The sequence below is a fragment of the Mirounga angustirostris genome, unplaced genomic scaffold (assembly GCF_029215605.1).
Source record: "Mirounga angustirostris isolate CCGP_5_RB_7025 unplaced genomic scaffold, mMirAng1.0.hap1 SCAF_2, whole genome shotgun sequence".
Classification (NCBI taxonomy): Eukaryota; Metazoa; Chordata; class Mammalia; order Carnivora; family Phocidae; genus Mirounga; species Mirounga angustirostris.
The window spans coordinates 162,574,401-162,590,183 of NW_026991710.1; the positions used below are offsets into that span (position 1 = coordinate 162,574,401).

Genomic DNA, 15,783 nt, shown 5'->3' on the forward strand with positions numbered 1-15,783 from the left:
CCGGCCTCGTTGGGAGTGCGTCCTCCGACCCGGAGTATGTGGCCAGTCCCACAAGCCGTCAGAACTGCTGCAGGGGAGGCCACGCGTGCTCCGAGTCTCTAGTATCACCACTGCATGTGGAAATACGAAACCCAGTTAGAAACGGACCTTAGAAATCATTTCTCAATTTCTTCTAACTGAAAAGGATAAGTGAAATGTAGTAACAGCCAGGTTTTCCCTCGTAGTTCTCTCTGTCTAGATCAATGGTCCTCAACAGGACGGTGCTTTCGTGCCCTCCCTCCAGGGGACATTTGGCAATGACTGGAGACATTTTGGTTGTCAACCCAGGTGAGAGATGCTCCTGGGATCCAGTGGGTGAAGGCCAGAGGTGCTGCTCAATATCCTGCAATGCACAGGACAGCCCCCCGCCCCCCCACCACACACAACAAAGACCGATCTAGCCCAAAATGTCTGTAGCAGAAACCCCGGTCTCTACACATAAAAAATGTTTTCCTAAAACTAAAGACATGGCATTCTTGCTCCAAGAAGAAATCATATCCACAAATCATATTTTATTAGCTGTCCAATGCCACCTTCCATTCATGTCCTGTGTTTTAAATTTTATGAACTACCAGTACAAATCAATACAATGCATTTTTTTTTTTTTTTTTTTTTTTACACACCAACAGCTTAAATGTTCTTGAGGCTTTTAAACAATGAGTCGACTGTGGGCAAACAGAAGGCAAGGAATCACAGATAATTAGCTCATGCATCTGGTGCTGGCTAATAAATAAATAATTTTCACATGAATGTAGAAACCACTCAATGTTAACTATTTTTTTTTAAATAGTTGGAAACTGTAATAAAATGCGACTTTCAGAAGCATTTTGGCGACTAAGTAGAACTGTTTCATTTAAAAAATAGTTAAAGTTACTTTCCCCTAGATTGGGGTGGGTGAACGTGTAGCAAAATCTTCCATCCCACTTGACTCTGGCAGATGGAGTGATCGTTCACAAAATACATTTTTCTGCATTTCTTTTCATAAAAGCCAGCAGCCAGGAAGAGCACCCTGCTTTGAAAAAAAGATAGTTTGGTTCACACAGTATACTTTGGTTTATTTAAACAGGTAAGAAAGTGGTCCCCAGTTCTCCTGAGGAGAAAATGTGTTTTCTGACTTTTGAATAAATCAAGATATTACCAGTCTGAATGAGTTTCCTTTTCTGTTAAGGTAAAAAGTATATCTTTCTTTCCCTCCAGCGTTCAGTTGCTCCTCTTGGGAAATACTCTTCCAATAAAGTATCTCTATGTCTCGATGTATCAGTAGCCCCACACCATGCCTTCCACATGACCAAAGGTCTGACATTCAGTGTCTGACGGGATCAGCATTTGGCGTGTCCTTGGATATGGGGCTCGATCTGAACAAAAAGTTCTCATAATACACCTACAAGTATCTTCTTAAAAGATATAAAAAACGTATGCTAACTTGTGCTCTCTTAGTAAGGCTTGCAAATTGGTAATTAAATAAGCAGAATATAACTCATAAGCAAAAAAAAGTGCATTTTTAAATAAAATTAAGAAATGGGGATGGTTAAAACTATAATAAAAAAGATGAGCAGATTATTTTGGTTAATCTTGGATGGAAATGACACAATAGTTCTTTTTTTTTTCTTTTTGAGTCCATTTGGTTTTGCTTAAATATACTCACAAGGATCGCCGTGAGCGTATCTCCGAATCTCACGAGCACTTCCAGGCTCTAGAGCCCTACCATGTAATCATTCCTATGGGGAGACATGGGCTTGCCTCTCATCCCAAAGAACTTTTTATAAAACTGGTCTTATTTCGTGACTATTTCAATAAGCACAAAAGATAACAGCTCTCACTTTGCTGTAAACACAATGAAAACCTCCACGCCATCAGGCTTATAACCTCACAATCATTCTGCCTTTGTCAGACACTGCTCGGGATGCATTTGGGCTACTTTTGCAGGCAAAGTGGGAGATTTTAATTCCTGTTGTGTCCAGCCAAATAGGCAGAGAGAAATCAGAGGCTCTCCCCGCTCCTCTCTTTTACTCATCAGTTGAATTCTTTTTTTGCCCTTTAGGGAAATCTTTTCCTCGTCACAGCCATGTGTTCGGTAATCACAAAAGGGAAAAAATAAAAGGTCTCCCCAGATCTAGCCCCGGGAGTTCATGTTTTTTTGCTGCTTGTCTTCTGTTTCTGTTTGCGAAGGTGAGCCTCTATCTCGTGCCTGAAGACCAGCATCCCCAGCTGCCCGTGGGACGCCTCATTCATGGCCTTCGACTGCATGCACATCTTGTACTGCTCGGGGGTCAGCTCGTCCACGCAGTGCTTCTCGTGCCAGAGGTGGAAGAGCCCCCGCACAGGCGTCCGCACCACGATGAGGTTGCTGTGCAGATACTTGCGATAGAGGTGCACGTCCTCTCCGCCCCAGCCTCTGATGTCCAAATCGAAGCCACCTGTCGGGAGAGAACACAGCGCTGAACCAAGCCGCGCAGCCCCCTCCCAGTCTAGACTGGCTTTCTGCACCTGCACCAGCACAGCGCTTCGCACGCAGAGAAGCAGCATCCAGGGGAGACGCTTCACTGCCCCTCCGAAAGAGGAGCGTGTCCATCCGGGAAAGAGAAGTCAGGAATCCTGAACAGAGGACGCCGCGGCAGGGGCAGCCGGCACCAACTCCTGGAGATCCCAAGACCGCAAGGAGCATTCCTTCCCAGCACCCGCCTGCCTTGAAGAGCTAGCGGCAAGGCGAACGAGCAGCCTGAGCCCCCAGGATGAAAACTCTTGAATCTGTTCGAACGTGGCCTCCTGTCATTCAAGCCGAGGGAAGCAGGGGCTTGCTGCCTGACAGAGCAACAGGATCCCAGCGTGAACAAAATTATGTCCCACAAAACACTCTGCCTTTCATGGACTGAAACGGTCCCGAAGGTTGTGTGGCCGCCCCAAGCCGGTGACGTGAGTCATGTTTAAGGGACTGGTCTCACCGTGCTCCACGGTGGACTCCTTCAAAGTGAGTAATGGGCCCCTCAAGGCTCACCTTTGTAAACTGAGATGCCCCACGTCTTTTCTTGACCTAAAGCCCACCGTGAGCTGAACAGAACCAGAGAAGACTTGCCCCTTTTTGTCATTGTTCCTTTCTCACCTAGGGGCTTTATTTAACTCCTACAAGAAGTCATCCTCAACACCTTCCACCAGAGCCCCCACGGAGCCCCCACACTGCACTGCTCTGATCAAGGCCGTCACTGGGCCAGGAAGGGGGGGCTCACGCACAGGGAAAACGGCAGCCTGGCCACGGCTGGGCTCTGTATGCAAGTGATCTGTGCCTCCCACCCCACCCCATGGTGGGCAGGTGTATGATATCGAGTCGGGGGTCTGGAATTTGAGTCTTGGTTCGGCCACGTCACCTCTCGAGTTGTGGTTCCTTTATCCTGAAGTGAACTAGATGTCATAACCAAATGAGATAGTCATGTAAGGGGCAGCACTTGCTTAGCTGTAACTGATTTATTATCATTGGTATCATTACAACTTAGTAAATAGATGGAGCAAAAGTAAGATGCCTACAAATAAATACAAGATGGCAAAGAAAGACCAGGGTCCAGTTGTGACCCAGAGATTCTGAGGTCACATCAATGGCTCACGGAGGAAGAGCACCCTCGCCAGCCTACCATCCCCCCATGTTTCAACTGCAGCCCTGCCCCATCCTTAGGAAAATCCAATTTATTATAAATTCAAATTTGATAAACATACACCATCACAAAATAATCTTTCCCTGTACACAGAGCAAGGAAACACAGTTTCTCGAAATGGAAACCTGCTTTAGAAAGAAAGATTAGGGGGGGGATGCAAGTCTTCATGCTCTGTGGGGGCAGGGCTTCCCTGACCCCAAGCCAGGGTCCACTCTGAGCCCCTGAACCCAAGATCAAAGTTTCTGGCTTGTTCATTCAGATCCTAGTCAAGTATAATCCATAATTTTGTTCTGTTTCAAGGCACATGAGTAGGTACTACTATGGGAAGAGGGGTGGTATTTCCAAGGGGGACAGGAAATGCTCTGTTCTCCTCCTACATCCCTCACTTGCTGTGTGGTCCCTTTGCCCTTGGTCTCTTCAACAGCAACCTAAGGGCCTTTCCTCTCAGTGCTCTGGGAACGTGTGTGTGTGTGTGAGTGTGTGTGTTTTGACAGTGAACTATACACTCAGTCGGAGCTTGAAGTAGTATCTGGAATTTTCAAAGGTTCAGCAGAGAGAAATCAATCTTTTCCAGTATGTGATTTTCCCAAATTCCCCATGTTGCCCTTATTTTTCTTCAGTGGATCCCGCTACTGTGGAGGCCCAGAATGTTCTGCAGGAGAGGGACCAGAGCCAGAACTAGGTCAGGAGGAGACACGGGGTGGGGGGGGGGGGGGAGACTTGCTTCGAAGCTGCCTTTCTGCAACAACTGCCTTTTCCTCAGATTGTGTGCCGCAACTGGGGTGACCCAGAGGGTCTGGTGGGGATTAGAAGGGCTTGTGTGTCGCGCACCCCCAAGCCTTGTCCTGGTCCAGCCCCCAAGTCCCTGACAAGAGGAATGGCCTCTTCTTAGGAAACGGCACCACCTTTGCCGACTCCTGGGGCCCTGGGCTGCTCGGGGCCTCCGGGCGGCAGGAGAGGTGCAGGCTGGCAGCCAGTCCCTCCACTTACCTATATTGATGAAGTCCGACCGGTACTGACAGGTCATCCCAAATCCAAAGTCTCTCCAAAATCCAGTCTCCTTCTTTATGACCTGCAGGGAAAGCACTGTCATTTGAGTGGACAGAAGTAGAGCATATTCCCACACGCGTGTAAGCACTGCTACATGGGGGGCCCGGCCCCCCACTGATAAGGAGCCAGCACAACCGTGTGGGAAACGCAGCTGGATTTGAGTCCTCTCCGCCGGGTAGGAATACACTGAACGCACCAGTTCCAAAATGGGCCTTGTGAGTTTTGGCACGTCTGGCTGGAATGTTTCAGGGTGTAGGCATGAAAACACACACACACACACATACACACACACACACACTCAAAAACAAACCAGGAGAGCAAGTTTTTGAGCAGCGCCATGGAAAAGCCACCTACGTGTCTGGCCCAACACCAGCGCCAGAGAGAATCCGAGGCCTCGGCCCCTCACACAGGGCCGGGCGGGGAGCCAGCAAAGGGCTCAGGAAGTGGAGAAAAGGGAGAGAGAACAACTCGGAATTCAGCTGCTCTGGCACAGGGCACACACAGGACTCCCTCGGGAAATAAAAAGAAAACCCGAGAAGGCAGTGTGTTACTTCAGCTCTGCTAACTCTCACTGGCCGAGGTAAAGGGCACCAAGAGTCCAGGTTCTGAAGAAAGACTCTGTCCATTCACCTTCAAGCTATTTTAAAACCAAACTGTGCCCAAAAGCGTCTGCGGTGGTGCCAGGCTGCAGGGATGCCGAGAGGCCGTCTAAGCAGCGACTGTCTTCCAAAAGCGAGACCTGGTCCTGCTCAGTCTCTCACTCTGCAAGTAAATTTCCAATGCATTTGCTAAAGCAGCAAAACTTTCTAAAACATTTGTTTAATTTTTTGGCTGAGGTAATTTTGGGGATTGTTTTGAGACCTTAATAGTTCTTCCTCATTCTTGAGGTTAACAGAGGTGTTTAGTGGAGAAAGTCACCGCCCGGGGAAGGGAAAGGGAGGCCGAAGCAGGTCCCCCTCCACTGGGATTTCTGCATTTTCCACCTGCGAAGTCTGGCTCCCTTTGCTGCTCATCAGAGACCGTGTGCAGCAGGGGGGATTGCACCAGGGTCTCCTCCCAACTTGACCACTCGTTGGCTTTTCTGCCTCAGGCAGGTCCTTCACTCTTCTTTGAGCCTCTACTTCCTTTCCTGTAAGTGAGGAGGTTGAGGGGCGCCTGGGTGGCTCAGTTGGTTAAGCATCCGACTCCTGATTTCACCTCAGGTCATGATCTCGGGGTCCTGGGATTAAGTCCCACATGGGGCTTCATGCTGGGCATGGAGTCTGCTTAAGATTCTCTCTCCTTCTGCCCTTCCCCCCCAAATAAAAAAAAATAAGGGGCACCTGGGTGGCTCTGTTGGTTAAGCATCTGCCTTTGGCTCGGGTCATGATCCCGGGGTCCTGGGATCGAGTCCCACATCAGGCTCCCTGCTCAGCGGGGAGCCTGCTTCTCCCTCTGCCCTTCCCCCTGCTCCTGCTCTCTCTCGTTATTTCTCTCTCTCTCAAATAAATAAAATCTTTTAAAAATAAATAAATAAAATAAAATAAAATAAGAGGAGGTTGAGCTAAATCTCCGCTAAGGTCTCTTCCAGCTCTACCATCCAAACATCTAACCTTACTGCTCTCCCACCTCCCCGAAGTTCCAAGTTATCTCCATCACAGCCTCGGTTTATATTCCATATATGGCTCATGGAAGGACTGTGAACTTAAAAATTCTTTTGCTCTGTAATCCATGAAACCATCTTATCTTCACTACAACCTCCGCATAGACACGGCCTGCACCGAGTGAACACGCGCGCGTCAGGGCTGCTGAGGGAGAATAAGGACCCAGAGAGGTTTTGTCAGTTAGTGTGGTCTCAGCAGATGTGCTGCAATTCTTCTTCGGAACAAAAGCCTCTTATACAATATTTCCCAAGTGACAAGGCAATTTCATTAGTATCAACTGGAAAGATTTTGCAGGAAAGGAAAGTTTGGGAAAATCTCTGAGTCATTTTTTAAAAAGAACAGTTTGTTTCATACCAGGTACACGGTTTCTGTTGCAGCTCCTGGCTTGGTATCTTTCTGCTGGCCAGGACACAAACAGACAAGTCCTCTAAGCTTCTGGATAAAAATGCAGTCAAAGAGAAGGGCCAGGAACCAAATGTCAAGCATTTGGCTGAGGTCTATATGGAATCTAAACAAAAATGCTCCAAACAGGAAGCACAATGAGCCAGCCCTGGGGAGGAAAGACAAGAAGGATTGCAAGAGGTGGTCACCCCAGACCTGGGCTGTGGATGCAGTGCCTGGCAAGGCTGAACAAGGTAGAGTGACCCTCACCTGGGGACAGTGGGACAGACACAAACTGATTTATGAGCTGGGGAACGCATTCTTTTTTTTTTTTTTTAAAGATTTTATTTATTTATTTGACAGAGATAGAGAGCACAAGTAGGCAGAGAGGCAGGCAGAGGCAGAGGGAGAAGCAGGCTCTCTGCTGAGCAGGGAGCCCAATGTGGGACTGGATCCCAGGACCCTGGGATCATGACCTGAGCTGAAGGCAACCGCTTAACCACCGAGCCACCCAGGCGCCCTGGGGAATGCATTCTATAAACACTTATTAATGTCGGCTTTCAAGTTGGCAAGCCAAAAAAGCCACTATCTGAAATGCTCCTTGAGATTGAGCCCCTTGGTGGAAACGGGTGAGAGGGGGTTCATTTCTGACGGGCTCTACCACCCTCAGCTGGGCCGAGTCACTGGCACCGTGCCCTCAACCGGCAGCCTCGCTGGAAGTGAGCGCTCTCGAGCGCACATCAGATCACAGCACGTTCCAATTTAAAACCCTGCAGGGGCTTTAATTGCAATTCTCGCTAATGCAATTAGAATAAAACCCAGAGAAAACCTCTAGCCTGCAAAGGTTCTATGTGACCCGACCCCTGCCTGCCTCATCCATCTCATCCCCCCATGCAGAATCTCCTTCTATTCTGCCCCTCAAACACACCAGGCTCACAGGTCTCTCAGGCTGGACACTTGCAGATCCCTGATCTGGGTCACCTTTTCCCTGCTCACCACTGGGCTCTGCTCCAATGCCACTTGCCTAAAGCAGTCACACTGACCCTCCCAGCCAGTGTCAGCACACACCTCCACCCCCGTCACCACGTCACTCTCTAACCTGTCACCTGGTTTATTTTCTCTGTAACACTTAATAGCTCTCTGAAATTATCCTGTTGATGCATTTGTTCCTCTCTTTTCTGTCTTTACCTACCACCACTGGTGAACGTACGCCCAGGGCCTTGGGCTCGTTCACAGCCCCCAGATCACTGTCCAGCACACAGCAGGTGCTCAATAAATGCTTCTCCAATGAGGGAATGAGGAGCACTCCTAGGGCAGAGAGGACTCCATGCCAGTGGAAACAGACATGGTTCAAGCAGGGAATTCTTGAGCGGCTCAGAGAAGGCCTAGGAATTCAAGTGGGAAAACTCAGCATCGTGTGGCTTTGGACGTACAGACAAAAACGTTTTCACCTTCCTGGGCTTGAGCAGAGGGCTCTCCTGCTTAGAGCCTCCGCTCCAGGCATGAGAAGCTCCACTGCTCTGTTCAAGCTTTGAAAAGATATACACCAATGATGTTTACTACAACAGAGGAGGAAGAAACCTTCAGATAAAGATTGGATGTTAAAAGAAAAACATCTTCTGTCCTGAATTTCTCCGATCTGTTTTCAAGTGCTATCCTCACTTAAAAAAATGTCTCTCGAGGGCTGGCCTCCTCTCAACTCTCTGCAGCCCCCTTTCTCTCCCCACCTTAGATCTCGGCAAAGCACTGCAGGGCATGAACACACCACAAAGGAGAGTTGTCAAGCCCACTCTCCCACAGGAAGTTTCCAGACCCACAGCTCTACCGCAGCTCTACGGGCGATTCATGTGACAGGATGATTCTTTTCTATCGGGACCAGAGCACAAAGCACAAATCAGCGTCTCTCCCCAGAGATGTGGGAAGGCGGCGCCCTGCAGCTGCACGGGGAGCTGGGAGGCAGTCAGCGCCTGTTGGTTTAATGGTGCGGACTTGGACAAGTGCCCACGAAGCAATCTGGACCCTGAAATAAAATAAATAACAAATACTCGGGGAGAGTATTTCCTCTAATTCAAAGAGAGCCTCCCAAGCACCGAGGTTGTGTTTGTCCAGGCTCACATTCATGAGAAATGCCAGTGCAGCCCACAGGCCCCACACTCAGAGGGAGTCCTGCCTGCTTCAATGCTCTTGAAATTCTTAAAAATTCCTGAGCCAGTGCCCTGCACTTTCATCGTGCACTGGGCCGCACCAATTACGGAGCCAGTCCTGCCTGGGAGCGGCAGACACCCTGAGCTTCAAGGGCTTTGGTGGCTGGGTTGGGTGCCCTCTGCCCCCGCACAGTATATCCCTTGTTATCGGGGCCCGGAGGGAGGCTGTGTGGGGCATGCACGTGCCTTAGAGTGTGGAGGCAGAAGGACTTGGCCAAGCTAACTCAGCCACTTGTGGCTGAGCCCAGGCCAACACCAGGATTGCTGGGACCATTTCCATTTCTTGAGAAATTCAAGCTTTCACAGAATTGGTCTAAGAATGGACTCAAAGGCCACCTCCTGCAAGCTTTGTACTAACCCACATTTTCCCACAAGTCTTCTTTTATTGGCATCTGCTTAAAAAGAATAAGGTGTCTTTTGAAGCAGTCTGAGGCCAAAGAACCTGTCGTTGCCACTCAGCATACTCAGCCCCGACCCCATCACACGGGGCAGGCCTCGAGTTCCCAACCCTCTCACTCACTCAGCGATCTGAGCAGTGACTTATGCTCTGAGCTTCAAGTTTTCCTCTGTGAAACGAGCATAATAATGCCTCTTCACCTTCCTGGCTATTCCACGAAATAAAGCGGGCACCATGCTGGCTTCCGATAAGCTGTGGATGGCATCTGTTAATACTACTCTTGGTACTCAGTGAGTGCCTGCTTCCCGAATATATAGAAGCAGACTAAAAGGATGGACTGTGCCCAGTCAGCAAGCTTTAGACATTGAAACTGAAATGCAGATTAGTCGTAAAATACTTCTTGGAAGGGGGGAGACAGGCAGGGTATAGAATCAGAGAGGGTGAGGACGGGAGTCAGTACACCATTTACACACTGGACAGAGTAGCACAGAGTCACTGGATTTAAATGATGGGTGGGATGCAGGGCGGACTGAGGTGTCAGGGAGCAAGGGCATCTCCCGGTGAGGAGAGGGCCCCGAGGGGGAAGGTCAGCATACGGAGAAGCGGGACAGGTATGCTTGCCTGGCAGAGCGGCAGAGTGGGGTGTCTGTTGGGCGGGGACCACGCGCCAGGTGCTGGTGTTTGCAGCCATTTCCTCGGTCACCAGTGTCAGAGTCAGCGTGGGGAGCAGATAAACCCCAACAAGGCATCAAGGCTGCGGTGCTGTGCTGGAGCCTGTCCCACCCAGCTCACCAGGATTGTGCATCCAGTGATGTCACTCTGGGGCCTCCCCAGGCCACGGTGGGGGTACTGACGGCATGGAAAATGGCAAACACGATGAATCAGGGCTTTTTCTACCCCTCCTTCCTCAGACAGTGGGTTGTTACACATTTACTAGCACACCCCTGGCTTTAGGCCAGAAAGATGATTTAAAATGGGATTAATCTGTGTTTTGGAAATGTATCTCTGGCAGAGGGTGAAGGAAAGACCGGATGATAGGGGAGGGAAAGGGTCTATAGACGGAGGAGGCAGGAGTGGCCCCAGCATGAACAAGGCTTGAACTAGGAAAGTGGAATATCTAAAGTTAATAATTATTTAAATCAGAGTCATTCCTTTCTCTCTGAGCTGTTTCTACACTAAAGCATCAGCAAGGTTTATCTCAGGTTTACAAGTCAAGAAACTGAATGTTAGCATAAAATCCCATGATTTCACATACTTCCAATTACTAATGGACTGTACTCAAAAGTAAAGAAACGAGTAGTCTGAAGGCGCGCGTGCACACACACACACAGAAACACACACATCAGGAATGTGGCTTCCGGCTTTAGTCTGAAGACAAAGTGTTATCAAACAGCAGTGGCCAGAGCCTGACAAGCAATGACCCGCATGGGACTAATGAGGTCACATTCGCAGGCCTGCTGGAACACTTGTCTTGTGTTTGCATCTGTGAGTACTTTTTGTCATAGCTCCCTTCTGGACCTGTGTTCTCCCTCCACCCTGAGCCAGGAGTGGCTCTCAAGAATATCCACAGATCTCAGATCCTTCAGGACAGAGCCAAAATGAACCCTTGCTAGGAAGTTCCTCCTAACTTACCATCCCTAACCATCTCTTTTTATTTTATACCTTCTCAGCACCTACACATTCTGTCTCCATTAAATTAATTTCTGTAGCTTGATGTTCTCCTTTGGAATTTTTGTCAGATCATTTCCTTTATATTTCAGCCCTCATCTAGATCCTAAGCCAATCTGCTTCCACTGCACTAGGTAAGGAAATCCTGCTTTGGGCCTGAGTTCTCCTACTAGCTGGTTGTGTGATCCTGGGCAAGTCTACAAAAACAAGAGAGTAAAGTGACCTCCTCCCCAATCACTCCCAAGCATATGAAACTCTTTCAGTTCCTCTGACTCCTCTAGAATGTCCAGTCGAGTTCTCTGCAGGCGGCAAGGGCTCCAGAAATGGCTCATCCAATAACAAACGTAATCAACACTTTCCTTTTGTGGATGGAGAACCTCCTGTGTCTCAGAGACAACTGCTGTCTTTCTCTGGACTGAATCATCACGAATACTGAACCCTAACATAGCAGACTGACATGCTCTAGAAAAGCTCTAAGGTATATTTGGAAGTAAATGTCCCCAGTTGCAGGAGAATTCTGAGGCTCTAGCTATGCGCACAGCGATCTAAGTTCTGCTTCTGCTTGACCATTAATTCTGGGGATCTGAGAAACTGGCTTAGGGAAACTTCTAGTTTCCCTTTGCACCTGCTTCTCTGCAGGAATGGTAATAAAAGGATAAAACTTTTAAAGTGTGGAATAAAAAGAATTCCTTGCAAGCAAATAAGATCTTTATGAGTTTGTAGTTGAAACATTAATCACATTTGATGTCAAATGTAAAGAAGTACTTTATTTAAAACCAAAGGAATTTATATTCTGATTGGTTGAAAGAAAATAAATCCTGTATCCCATTTCCCCCTCAAACGCTGGTGGAAGCTTAGAACTCATGGAAAGGAAACAAGGTTTGTGTCTCAACAGAAGCGGTATCACCCTAAAGTAGGTAAAAACTGATTCTTGGGGAATGAAAAACTCTTACCGTGTTGACACATACAGTACACAGAAACATACAGTTATATAAACAGATATTCAGTGTATCTGTGGTGTTGGGATTTCACTGGGGGAAGACAGAACTCTATTATTACCATATCGTGTGGCGTGGGCCCCAAGGGAAACCGTGCTGGGATGGGGTAGGAGTAAACCTCATCCAACCTCACGGAACCCAAGCTGAAACCTTCTGGAAAAGATCACTGTATCAGCTGCCAGAGGTTTACTGGAGGATGGGGCCAGAGAGAACAGGTTTTGCTACTTCTGGAAGCTTAAAGACAGAATCAGTCCTCCAAACAAATTTCAAAGAACACATGTTTTCAATGAACATCAATTTACTCTCCCATTGTACAGAAGCAAGAGAGAGAGAGTTGGTTCCTTCCCATCTTCATGTTCACACAGCAGCTTTCCCTTCTCCACCCTAAGACGTACTCAGTGGGAAGAGACACAGCGTTGCCTCAAGACAGAGACCCTCAAGGCAATGAAGCACAGACAGCCCCAGGTCAGCTGTCTCCTGCTATTCAGCCTGAGCTAGAAGCAGCTTTAGACATACCCAGCTGATCTCTTTGCAGGAAAAGGTCAGAGTCCAAGTTGGGGGTCAGAGTCCAACAATAATGGGGACTTTCATCTCCGGAGGGCAAGCCTACACGTGTTACAGAGACCCTCTCCTGGCTTTACCTCATCCTCCTGTTGCCCGCACTGCTTCTCTGTCAAATGGGCTCATTGCCGCCGCCGCCACCACCACCAAAACCACTCAGCGTACGGAGATCTTGGTGGCTGTGAGGTTCCACTCGCCATGACCTGTGAACCCACGATCTTAGCAGAGGAGCCCCTCCAACGTTCCTTTAAGAGCCACCTTGCTGGTGACCATGTCCCAGAGGGACTGTGATATGAGGGAATGGCAGCGTGATGGGACGGGCACTGGATCTGGTCCCCCACTGACTCACTCACCGTGTGACCTGGGGTGTGCCACCCCTTTCTGGCTTCTGTTTGCCATCTGTCACCTTACCTGGGAGCCTTTGTAATAACAAAGAGAAAATGTGCTGCATCCACAATGCAATAATCCTAGTTTCCAAAAACCATATAAGAAAACTATGAAGGTGTGAAATTACCTTTCTGTAAGGTACTGTTCTATTTATTTTCCATTTTTAAATATTGCAAGCACTTTTAATGGACAAGGCGCTGGGAGCAAGGGCCAGAACGTCTGCCAAACTTAAAAATTACTATGGGAATCAATCCAGAGATTTCCACTCACCTTTACTCATGGTCAGGTGCCCCTGGTAATGAAAGACATGACACAGAGCCACGCGAAGGCACCTGCGGCGTGATTACTCACCAGCTGCTGTTCCAAGGGAGGCACTGCCTCGTGATGGCCGTATATTATGCCAGGATTGTACTGACTGAAAAGGACCGGATAAAATACCTTCTTCCCTGCAAACCAGGAAACAAACACTCACTTAAAGCAACAAGACAAAACTATTAGGCTGGTTCACTTATATTCAGCCCTCGGAAATAGCCCAGGTATTTGCATCCAGTTTTCCTTATCACTCAGCCCTAAAACAGATCTTAGAAGTTCTGTGCACCCAGACCACATGGACAGACTCTCTAATATCTCTGACCTCCTAGCACAGAAGTGGTATTCAAAATACTGACAGTCGGTGGGTGGCTCTGGCGGGCGTGAGAGAGAGTTCTGATGCCCACCCCCCGCCTGTGGGAGTCCAAAGGATGGCTAGAGGGGCCAGGGTGACTTCAGGCAGCAGGAGTGGATTTAGGGACCCCAGGGTACTTGCTCTTTACCAGCTTACATGGAAGAGCTTCTGTATTTTAACAGTAGTTATCAGCTGAATATCAGCCTTGGTTCGAGTCAAACTCTATGAAAATCACTTTCCTGTTGTGGGTTCTTTCTGCTCCGAGCCCTTCCTCCCTTAGTACACGCCCACAGCCACTCCTTTCCCTTTAGTTTCAGCTTTCCAGCCCCTGTCCTCCCACACTTTCTCCCATGGATGTTCACTAGGGCTGACGTCCCAGCTGAAAATGGGAAAGGGGTTACAGACTGGAACGTAGGACGAAGAGCCCCAGAATTATGGTGGCTGACAGGCCCATACTGACATCAAAGGAGAAATCAAACCAGATGATTTTCCTTTTTTTTTTTGTCATGGGAGTAAAATCGGGCCAGCGCAGAAGCAGGACATCAGAGGGAAACTGAAGGAATGAGTGTGACTGTGACAGAGCTGACCACCACCGTGGGGGAGAGAAAGGGAAGAGCCTACTCCAGAGACCCTTACCTGGCTGTGTGTTCAGCCTGCATGTATTGAGGAATTCGGAGGTGAAGTAGATATCGACATCACAGAAAAAGAGAAGGACGTTGCTTCCTTTCCAGAAGCGGGCTCCAACATCAAGGCCTTTTCCCCGAGAAAACTCTCCATTCAGCTGGATGAAGGTAAAGTTCCTGAAGTTGGCAGCTCTAAAAGGGAAGACTGGATACAGTCACTCATGTGCTCATGCACCCAGGCAGACAGAATCCCTTGGAAAACACAAGACCAGGGCCCATAGTTTTTGTAATCATGAGGGCACTGAAACTACCAAGAAGATACGGAATGACCCAGACTCACTGGAAACTCACTGATATTAAAGGTACCAAGAACACTCAGTGAAGTTTTAACACCAACTTATTTCTTCTTTCTCTAGCAATTTCCCCACAGTGAAAACTGTAGTTATAGCTAATGGACATTCTCTGTGATAGAGAAACTTGAACCAGTGGAGACTAGGTGAACAGAACCCAGGACAAGCTCCGTGCCTTCCAAGCCACCTGAATGAAACCACTGGGCCAAAGAAATAAAATCACACTGGAATGGCCCCGCCTAGTGTCTTCTCATCTGTATGCGACTGGAGACCAGGCACGATGGCCTTGATGTATGTCTATCCCAAAACAGATTGAAACCTGGACTCCTTCCCCACCTTCAGGTAAAGCAAGAGAGCACGGTAGGAAAATGACAGACTTGGACTCAGATCACGAAGGCTATGCCAGACCTGGCTCTCCTATAGATGAACTCTGTGATCTAGGCCAGCCCATTACTCTCCCAGAAGCTCAGCTGCCTCATCTGGAAAATGGGAATAAAAACACCTTCCTTAACTACCTCACAGAGTTAGTAGTTAGCTCAACGCTGCCAAGAGCATAAAGCGGTCTGTAAGCATCAGCTCTCGCTGTCCTCAGCCCAGGCAAGGATGCCCAGGCCTGTGGTGGTAAAGCCAAGCAACACGTTTCTTCATTTGGCTCTTCTTTCCCAGGGACAGCAGAAACTTCTGAAATGGGGCATGTCTTGAGCAGAAGTTCCAGGAATTCATGTTGTATCTAGAGGGACAGGCGTTGTCTTCGGCCAGACAGAACTAGAGAACGACTCTGAGTCCTATTTCAGCTCCTAACCCTGCCTGTGCAGCGGGGGGCCTAGCCTTTGGCAAATCCCCCTTCCCACTCATGCCACCCATCTTTTCGTAATGGTTCCTCTCCTCCCACAGCCTGGGCTTTCCCCTCACCCACTCCCCATTCCTAAGGCCTCTCTAATCTTGATGTATTCAAAACAAGTATAAAAACCCATTTCCATTTCAAAGTCTATATTCCGAGTAAGTCTCTTGGGTGAAGGTCAACACAAAAACAGAGTCCGAAACTTTTCAAATGTGAGGTTGTGCCTATACCTGGTCATTTAACCAGCCGAGCAGAACTAGTTCTGCTCCCCCTTCCTTGACGGAACATCTTTCAAACCTGTGCCTGAGCTGAGTTTTTTATCCTGGGAATCTG

The 15,783-nt window shown here is 48.5% G+C and overlaps 1 protein-coding gene across 5 annotated transcripts in view; it reads right to left on the minus strand.

Moving 5' to 3' along the window:
• Positions 1-531: 531 nt before the first annotated feature.
• Positions 532-15,783, minus strand: part of CSGALNACT1 (chondroitin sulfate N-acetylgalactosaminyltransferase 1) — a 343,648-nt gene continuing 328,396 nt past the window's right edge. For all 5 annotated transcript variants that reach the window (XM_045879960.3, XM_054508640.2, XM_045879958.3 and 2 more), the window contains 4 exons: positions 14,273-14,451; positions 13,324-13,418; positions 4,674-4,755; positions 532-2,456 (listed from right to left, as the gene is read on the minus strand). In XM_045879960.3, the coding sequence (XP_045735916.1) occupies positions 2,167-2,456; positions 4,674-4,755; positions 13,324-13,418; positions 14,273-14,451 (646 nt within the window). In that variant the 3' untranslated portion in view covers positions 532-2,166. The remainder of the gene's footprint in view (positions 2,457-4,673; positions 4,756-13,323; positions 13,419-14,272; positions 14,452-15,783) is intronic.